This window comes from Ceratotherium simum, chromosome 7 (genome assembly GCF_057802395.1).
Source record: "Ceratotherium simum simum isolate JZ-2026a chromosome 7, ASM5780239v1, whole genome shotgun sequence".
Classification (NCBI taxonomy): domain Eukaryota; kingdom Metazoa; phylum Chordata; class Mammalia; order Perissodactyla; family Rhinocerotidae; genus Ceratotherium; species Ceratotherium simum.
Genome location: NC_141906.1, coordinates 41,232,188 through 41,241,952, shown reverse-complemented (window position 1 = coordinate 41,241,952; position 9,765 = coordinate 41,232,188). Strand labels below are relative to the sequence as shown.

Genomic DNA, 9,765 nt, shown 5'->3' with positions numbered 1-9,765 from the left:
AGCAAATTTGGTACAAGCTTTATAAAAATACCCTCTCATTCAGTAATTAATTCTGACAAATGAACCTAAGGAAATAATCAGAGAGGTACATAGACTTGTGTGCTGGGCTGAAAATATTATAAGTAATATATATCATAAATATAAATAACAGCAAAAAATTGGAAGCAACATGTCCAAAAAAGTATTAAATAATGGTATACTCATGGAAATGTATTAAAAGATTTATAGAAAAAGGCTCATGAAATCTAAAAACTTGACAAAATTCAGTCTTGTGTATTTTACCCTGGCTCCCCTCATTTTACCTCCTGCCTTATCTTTATGATCACTCAGGCTTTCTTCATTCTTTCTGCTTCAGGTTAACCCCTCCACATGTCATCTTGGTCCTAACTCTTTGGGATTTTCTGGTCTTTTATATCTCAATTTCATTCTTGTTACTGTTTTTTGTCCATAAATATAAGCAAAGCACCCTATGTTTGAGACAAAACAACCAACTACTCTCATCCCTGATATCCTCAATCTACTTACTTCTCTTAAACAATACCCTTCTAGAAAAGGAGAGAATAACCCACTATTCAGATATATTCACTATTTCTTTCATTTTTCAATCCACTGCATTGAAGCTTCTATGTCCTCTCCTCTCTTGCTCTGATAATATTTCCATTAAGATTACTAATGGCCTAGCTGCAAACTGGATGGCAACAATAGCTTTTAACTGTAAAGATAGGTTATTAAAACATTATTATAGGGGCCAGCCCAGTGGTGCAGTGGTTAAGTGCGTGCGCTCCACTTTGGCGGCCTGAGGGTTCGCTGGCTCAGATCCCGGGCACACACCGACGCAATGCTCATCAAGCCATGCTGTGGCGGTGTCCCATGTAAAGTAGAGGAAGATGGGCACAGATGTTAGCCCAGGGCCAATCTTCCTCAGCAAAAAGAGGAGGAACATTATTATGTTACAATTCTATCGAATTTTTAACATAACTACTTATTATAAAACTATTACAGAAGAAATACAAAACCACAGGAAATACAATTTCCAATAAAGATACGGGTTTAGCATGGTATGTCAAGTACTGTTCTAATTGCTGAACATGTATTAAATCCTTTGATCCTCATAATTATCATTGGTAGGTATTATTATTTGTATTTCACACATGAGGAAACTGAAGCACAGAGACGTTAAGTTACTTATCCAAGGCCAATTAGTGGCAGAGCCAAGATTTAAACTCAGTTTAGTTCTAGAGCTTACACTTAGTCACTACATTACATTAGCTCTCTCCAGTTAAGTGAACTACAAAAAACAATTATTACAAAAATATAAGGCATAATTTTATTACTTTCAACATTTCTTTTCATCACAATGAAAATAAACTAAAATAACACACAGCTTTACAAAAATAAATTTTTATTAAAAGCAGTAGAGTCTGAGCAGGAGACAGTACAAAGAGTGTAAACAATGTAAACATCACTACATTCAGCTCAGCCTGATTGAATGCTGAAAGACAACTCTAAATGCTCTATGTGCCCTTACTAGCAAGATACATTAATTCTATTGTACAGAGAAAACACACTCTAATTTTGATTAGGAAAAAGTATTTTATCGAAGTCGGTCCCAGCGCCAAATACTGGCATCATCACAAACAGCTATAAGAATGCTGCTATCCCTGCTAAAACTGGTTTGTCGAATAGCAGCACCACATTTATGATGAGTCAGTGTTGTACATCTAGGGAGAAAACATGACAACAGGTTAAATACCATACATACATAATGTTGCCAATCTCTAACTTAAAACAATGAATTAGAAAATGAATAGATGTTGCAAGTCATACAGAAAGCATTCAAAACCAGAACATACTTCACTAAAAGCTCAATCTCAAATTTCATAAAATTTGGGTATGTTTTAAATTCAAGAGGCACCAGATAACTTACATAAAAAGAGAAATAACTTGTCATCAAAGTACTCATGAAAAACAATCATTATTAGAATAAAAAAGAAATACTTTAAAATAACTGAGACATGTAAATGTTACAAATGATTTAAGGATGACATTGCAAGTATCGTTAGTTCCTCTATACTGGCATAACATGTTGGAGAAAAAGGGAGAAATTATGACCAGGTAGTTCTAAATACTTACTTGGCTTTATGAGGATCTTCTACTTCTAAATCCCAAACATAAAGTTTGCCAACCTGATTGCCCAATGCAAGCATCTGTATAAACATTTTAAAAAACATCTAATTATTAAAATAAGCTATAAAGATTTCAAGCAATCCTAGGACATCTTTTTTATTTCAGAAAAAACTCAACTCCTGCCTCTGCTATGCTCTTGATTATTTCTTTGTATCTTATATTTCTGATTTGTAAATGGGGATAAGAGCAACTTATGCTTACAGAGCTGTCTTGAATAAATTAAGAAGGCGTTTTGCAAATTTATAAAGGGCTTTACAATTTACATTGTTAGCATGCACTCTTTATTCTGCCTTGAAGAACTATAGCAAAAGCTATAGAAAACTCTTCCAAAGCTTTCTTACAGGTACTTTCTTACAACTACACAGGTAATTTGTTACCACAAAATCCTAACACCAAATTTCTTTAAAATTTTAGTTAACTAGTATTTTGTCTCTTTCATGTTGATTTTTCTCTAAGTTTTTCTAGGAAAAAGCTACATAAAAAGATCAAAACATTAAATCTTAGTAACATATGTTATGGAAAGTAAACACCTAACTGCCACCATTGAAATCTGTCAATTTCATTTATAATAAGCACTGCAGATGGTGTGCAGAGCCACAAGGGTAGAATAAATAATGTCAAAGGCCAAAGCAATTAATACACAACATCAAGGCAGATTCTTAAAGGAAACAAAACACAGATGCACAACAGAGAAAACTAAAATTGCCCTGGTTTTAAGTAAAATATATCAAAATGTAAAAATATGTTGCTACCTTTTGCCAGAAATCCATAGAAAACCTCATGTACCAAATGTCACATTGGCTGTAATCAAATCGCCCAAGAATAGTCACATTAGACTCACTGGGTTTAATTTTATCTATATCATCTTCCATTTTGCCAGGTTTCCAGCACACGATGGCGTTTTCACAAGACTTTAAAAAAGAGAGCGAGAAATGAGAAAAAAGGAAACGTTACTTGTAGAACTGAATTTTAAATATTAAAAACAAAGCTTTTCCTCTACTATCATTTTAGAATTGACAGCTCTTAGAACCTAGTTATCCATCTAAGTACAGTGATATACATTCATTTATATTTACAGTCATTGTCCACACTTGAGGACAAGAAGTCTGATTATCAACAGATTTTGACAATACAAAAGCATTACATTGTCTGGAACATTCATGTTGGAAGTCACAATTTCTCTTCTAAGCCTAACCAAATTCAGCTCTAGATACTTTAGCATCTAGGGACTTGAAGTGTTTTATAGCAAAGGTAAATTACAAGCATCGTATTAGAACACATGGCTCTTCAATATGGCCCCTGCTTACATCACTAGTTTCATCTTTCCCCATCCAAATGCCCAGTCCACTTCTAACCCCACGTGGTTCCCTTTATCTGGTTAACTATTATTCCTTCATCCCGTGTCTGCACTACATGGTAGGTGCTCAAAAGATGTCATAAGAAAGCTAATGAATTCAGAGAAAGGGCCTCGGAGATCCGATTATATAGAAGGCAATAAAAGCAGTGATTTAACATCAAGACATTGATGCAGGGACGGGATTGAAATAGGCTGAGTTACACCTTCCCTATCCCCTAACATCGAACCTTTGCACACATTCTACTTAAGCAGCAAGTGGTAAAGAATACAATGGAAGAAAAATTGCAAAACAGTGGGCACTATTCATATTACTGTTTAAGTCAGTGGTTTGCCCATTAAGGGACATTTAGCAATGTCTCTGGCCTTTAGTAAATAGAGGCTAGAGATGCTGCTGAACACCTTACAATGCACAGAACAGCCCCTCCCACAAAAAACAATTATCTGACCCAACCTCAATAGGGCCAGGATTGAGAAACCCTGATGTAGGTGAAGAGTGCCTCCTGGAGTTTTACAAGACACAGCCTACACAATCACATGCAGCAGCCTCGTGGGGTTCATTGGCATTTAAACAGTTTAAGAGGGGCCGGCCCTGTGGCCTAGTGGTTAAGTGTGTGTGCTCCATTGCTGGTGGCCCGGGTTCGGATCCTGGGCTCGCACGGCTGCACCGCTTGTCAGGCCATGCTGTGGTGGCGTCCCACATAAAGTGGAGGAAGATCGGCATGGATGTTAGCTCAGGGCCACTCTTCCTCAGCAAAAAGAGGAGGATTGGCGTGGATGTTAGCTCAGGGCTGATCTTCCTCACAAAAAAATAAAAATAAAAAAAATAAACAGTTTAAGAGCAGGGCCACAGGAAGATTAGGGAGGGGACAACACACTTTTTACTTCTCTGCCTTTTTTAGATTATGTAAGTTCTTTACTGTAAAGTACTTTAGATCACCTCGTCTGATGACTCTTAAGTAAGTGTATAATTGGACCAATAGCCTGCAGAGTTTTCTCAAAAAACTCATCTTGGCCCCAACTCTACTGAATCAGAATCTCTGAGAGGGGAGGCTGAAGCAGAAGAATTGTAAAATAGCTCTTCGAGTGCTTCTTACTGTCTACATTGGTAAAGGATCCTTAATTAGTAGAGCTCCCTCATGGAGAACTAAAGCACAGCAAATAAAAAGAATTTGCCCATGCTAATGGATGGCTGCACTCAAAAAAATCATCTAGAGAGCTTTTTAAAATTACAAATTCCCAAGTCCTTGTGCCAGATTTAGAATTTCTGGGGTGAGGCCTAAGAATCTATTTTTACAATGTTCTCCCAATGATTCTGATGCAGAGCCAGATTTGAGACCAATAGTTCATTCAGTTCAGCTTCCCACCGAAAATGCAGAAATCATTTCCTATCGTCTGATTCAGTTGTAAGAGCTGAAATTTTAGATGTACTGGCTTTTTACGTCTGATTCCAAAATAAATGGAGTAGATGTACTTTTCCCTATTTGTCCTACTAAGCACAGCTTAAAAGTCTGAATATCAAATATAAAGCAAACGTAAGACTCTGAGAGGAACAGAGAAGGCAGATTGGTAGGGCCCCTGGGACACGGAGAAGGTTGAGTTCCCTTTCGCCTCATTTACGTATCCCAGACTGCTAGAGAAGGCAACAATTCAGCAGTGCTAATCGGTGAAGACAAAAAACGCTCCAACAAAAGCCTGTTCTCTCTAGCCAAAGGACCAGTAAAGTGGCAACCTAGCAAGAGAAAAAATTTTCAAACACTCTACTTCAGTCAAATACCACAGAAAAAACTGTGGACCGGCTCCCACACAGCCCAGCAAAGGCCCAGTGGGGAATCCTCCGGTGGTAACTAAGCACCTCAAGTGTATACTCCTGACTCCTCCCTACCTCTCAGGGTAATGAGGTCCTCCTCCTCTCAGAAAAGGTCCAGTGGAGAGTCAGAATGTTCACAACCACCCATTAACTGCACTGTCAGTGGAGACCACCTGGGGAGCAGTATTGAGGCATCCCAGCCTCTCCCAGCTAGGGTGGTGTCACCTGAGGCCCAGTGGAAAGCCTGAACTCCCACCCCAGCAGTAATGAGATACCATCACCAAGTCAACCAAGTGGGGAACCTGGACTTCCCCTGCCACTTGCCAATCATGAGGCAGCCATTCCCATTCCCCAGCTGAAAATTTATCAGATGAAGCCTGCTGTAGAAGATCAAAATAAGATCCAGAGTCTCGTAACATATTACCCCAAAATCCAGACCTCAGTTAAAAGTCACTTGTCATACCAAGAAATGTAAAAATCTCAACTTTAATGAGAAAAGATCAATAGATGCAAACACTGAGATGACATAGGTTAGAACCACCTGACAAGGATTTTAAAGCAGCCATCACAAAAATGCTTCAATGAGCAATTAAAAATACAATTAAAACAATAAAAAAAAGTCTTAGTGAACAAATAAAAGATAAAAATAAAACGGGAATTTTAGAACTGAAAAAAACGATAACCAAAATAAAAAACAACTGAAGGCTCAACAGCAGTAGAGGAGCAATGAAAGAGTAAATTTAAAATTAGAACAACAGAAATTACCCAACCTGAACAAGAGAAAACAGACTTAAAAAAATGACAGAGTCTCAGCCACCAAGCAAAAGATCTAACATTCATATCATTAGAGTTCCAAAAGGAGGGGAGGAAGAGAGTGAGGCTAAAAAAGAATTTGAATAATGGCTGAGAAGTTCCCAAATTTGGGACAAATTATGTCCCCAAAAGACATAAACCTACTACAGATTCAAAAAGCTGAGTGATAGGGGGTGGGGGGTTGGCACAAGGGGTGGAGGGATGCACTTATATGGTGACTGACAAACAATAATGTACAACTAAAATTTCACAATTAAAAAAAAAAAAAAAACCCAAGTGAACCCCAAAAAGATAAACTCAAAGAAATCCATATCAAGATACATCATATTCAAACTTCAGAAAATTAAAGACAAAGAAAAAAATACTGAAAGCAGTTAAGACAGAGAGAATACCTTACCTACAGGGGAAAAATAATTCCAATGATGGCAGATTTCTCATCAGAAACAACGGAGACCAGAAAGAAGGGGCACAACACTTTTCAAGCATTTAAAGAAAAGAACTGTCAACATAAAATCCTATATTCAGTGAATATACCTTTCAGGAATGAAGGTGAAATGAGGACATTCTCAGACTACAAAAAACTAAGAAAATTTGTCACCAGCAGACCTACCCTAAAAAAAAGGCTACAGTAAGTTTTATGAACAGAAAGGAAATGATATAAGAAGGAATCTTTGAATATCAGTAAGGAAAAAAAGAACAATGGAAAAAGCAAAATAAGTAAATACAGTATTTTCCTTTTCCCCTTAAGTTTTTAAATTATGTTTGACGGTTCAAGCAAAAATTTTAATATTATTTGATGTAGTTCTCAATTGTAAAGGGAATATTTAAGAAAATTATATTATAAATGGAGGACAAAGTGATGTAAAGGGAAGCAAGGTTTCTACACTTCACTCGAAGTGGTAAAATGCTGATGCATAACAGATTGATATATATATTCACATACATATCATATAGATAACATCTAGAGCAAACACCAAAAAAGCTACACAAAGAAATATACTCGAAAATACTATAGATAAATCAAAATGGAAATTCTAAAATATGTTCACATCACCTATAGGAAATTAGAGGGAAAAATCCAAGGAAATAAAAGAATGAAAAAAAAAATGGTAGATTTAATGTAATAATTGACATGTTAAGGATGAAATATAAATGGTCTGAATACACCAACTAAAAGACAGTTTGGCAGAGTGGATTAAAAAAAATATGACCCAACCATATGCTATCTACAAGAAACTTATGTCAGATATAACAATATATGTAGATTAAAACTAAAAGGTTAGAAAAAGATATACCATGCAAACATTAATCAAAAGAAAGCAGGAATGGCTATATTACTATCAGATACAGGAGACTTCAAAGCACAGAAAATTACCAGAGATAGAGATGGGCATGACATAATGATGAAAGGGTCAAGCCACCAAGACATAGCAATACTAAGTGTGTATGCACCAACCAACAGTGCTGCAAAATATAGAACCGAAAGGAGAAAGATAAAAATCCACAACTACAGCTGGAGACTTCAATACCTGTCTCTCAGTAATTGATAAAACAAGTAAACAGAAAATCAACAAAGATACAGAAGAATTCAGCCACACCATCAACCAACAGAATCCAACAGATATTTACAGAACACTCCACCCAACAGCATACACATTCTTTTCAAACTCCCATGGAACATACCCCAAATGGGGTCATACAGCAAATCTCAAGAATTAAAAAAAAATCGAAATTATAAAGAGTACATTCTGACCACAATAGAATCAACCAGAAATCAATAAGAAAAGAAAATCTCTCAACACCTAGAAACTAAACAACATATTTCATGTCAAAATTTATGAGATGCAGGTAAAGCAGTGCTGACAGGCAAAGTTATAGCACCAAATGTTTACATTAGAAAAGAAAAGTCTCGGGGCAGGCCCTGTGGCCTAGTGGTTAAGTTCAGCATGCTCTGCTTCAGTGGCCCAGGTTTGGTTCCTGGGCACGGACCTACACCACTCATTGGTGGCCATGTTCTGGCAGCGACCCACATACAAAATAGAGGAAGACTGGCACAGATGTTAGCTCAGGGCAAATCTTCCTCAAGCAAAAAGAGGAAGATTGGAAACAGATTTTAGCTCAGGGTGAATCTTCCTTAGAAAAAAAAAAAGTCTCAACTCAGTAAGCTCCCACCTTAAGAAACTGGTAAAAGAAGAGCAAAATACACCCACAGCAAACAAGGAAAGAAATAAAGATAGGAAGAGATAACAGAAAAGTTGACAAACCTCTAGCAAGATGGACAAAAGAAGAGTAGACGTAAATTACCAATTTCAGGAATGAAACGGGCTATCACTAGAGACCTTGCAGATATGAAAGGATAATAAGGGAATACTATCAACAACTCTATACACATAAATTTTACATTAGATATAGGAATGGACCAATTCCTCAACCAGCACAAACTACCACAGTTCACCCAATATGAAATAGTGAATTTGAACAGCCCTTTAACTATTAAGGAAATTGAATTTGTAATTTTAAAACTCCCCCTCAAAAATTTCTAGGCCCAGACAATTTAACTGGAGAATTCTACCAACCATTTAAAAAAGAATTAACACCAATTCCATATAATCTCCTTCAGAAAAATAGGAGAGAAGACTTACCAATTCATTTTACAAAGCCAGTATTATTGACAACAAAACCATACAAAAACAGTAGAAAAAAGAAAACTTCAGACCAATATCATACCTCATGAATACAGACACAAAAATCTTTAAAAAAATATTAGCATACAGAATTTAGCAACAAATAAAAAGAATGATACAGCATGACCAAGTAAACTTATTCCAGGGATATAAGGCTGGATCAATATTCAAAAACCAGTCAATGCAATCCACTGCATTAACAGGCTAAAGAAGAATAACCACATGATCATATCAACTGATGCAGAAAAAGGATTTGGCAAAATTCAACACACACTCATTATAAAACTCTCAAAAAATAAGGAAAAAGGGACAGTTCTCAACTTGATAGAGAAAATCTACAAAAAACATACAGTTAATATACATAACTGAAAGACGAATTCTTTCCCCCTTAACATCAGGAACAAGTCAAGGATGTCTGCTCTTAACAATGCTATTCAACATAGGACTGGAAGTTTGCCAGTGCAATAAGGCAAGAAAAGGAAATAAAAAGCATCCAAATCAGAAAGGAAGATATAAAACTGTCCCTATTTGCAGATGATATGATGGTCTACTTAGAAAATCCCAAGTAATTAACCAAAAAACCTCCTAGACCTAATAAACAGTTCAGCTAGGTCCCAGGATTCAAGCTTAATATGCAAAAATCAACTGTATTTCTATATACTAGCAATGAACACATACATATGGAAATTAGAAATACCATTTATAATCACTCAAAAAAAGAGAAAGGTATAGATCTAACAAAGCACGTACAGGACTTGTATGCTAAAAACTACACTGGCCCGGTGGCGCAAGCGGTTAAGTGTGTGCGCTCAGCTTCAGCGGGCCAGGGTTCGCCAGTTCGGATCCCGGGCACACACCGACACACTGCTTGGCAAGCCATGCTGTGGCGGCGTCCCATATAAAGTGGAGGAAGATGG

General features: G+C 36.7%; 1 protein-coding gene across 4 annotated transcripts in view; it reads right to left on the bottom strand.

Moving 5' to 3' along the window:
• Positions 1-1,385: 1,385 nt before the first annotated feature.
• Positions 1,386-9,765, bottom strand: part of EED (embryonic ectoderm development) — a 31,661-nt gene continuing 23,281 nt past the window's right edge. For 3 of the 4 annotated variants that reach the window (XM_014790391.2, XM_004434080.3, XM_087433555.1), the window contains 3 exons: positions 2,940-3,098; positions 2,134-2,207; positions 1,386-1,721 (listed from right to left, as the gene is read on the bottom strand). In XM_014790391.2, coding sequence (XP_014645877.1) covers positions 1,595-1,721; positions 2,134-2,207; positions 2,940-3,098 — 360 coding nt within the window. In that variant the 3' untranslated portion in view covers positions 1,386-1,594. The remainder of the gene's footprint in view (positions 1,722-2,133; positions 2,208-2,939; positions 3,099-9,765) is intronic. The other variant, XM_087433554.1, reaches the window with a different exon arrangement.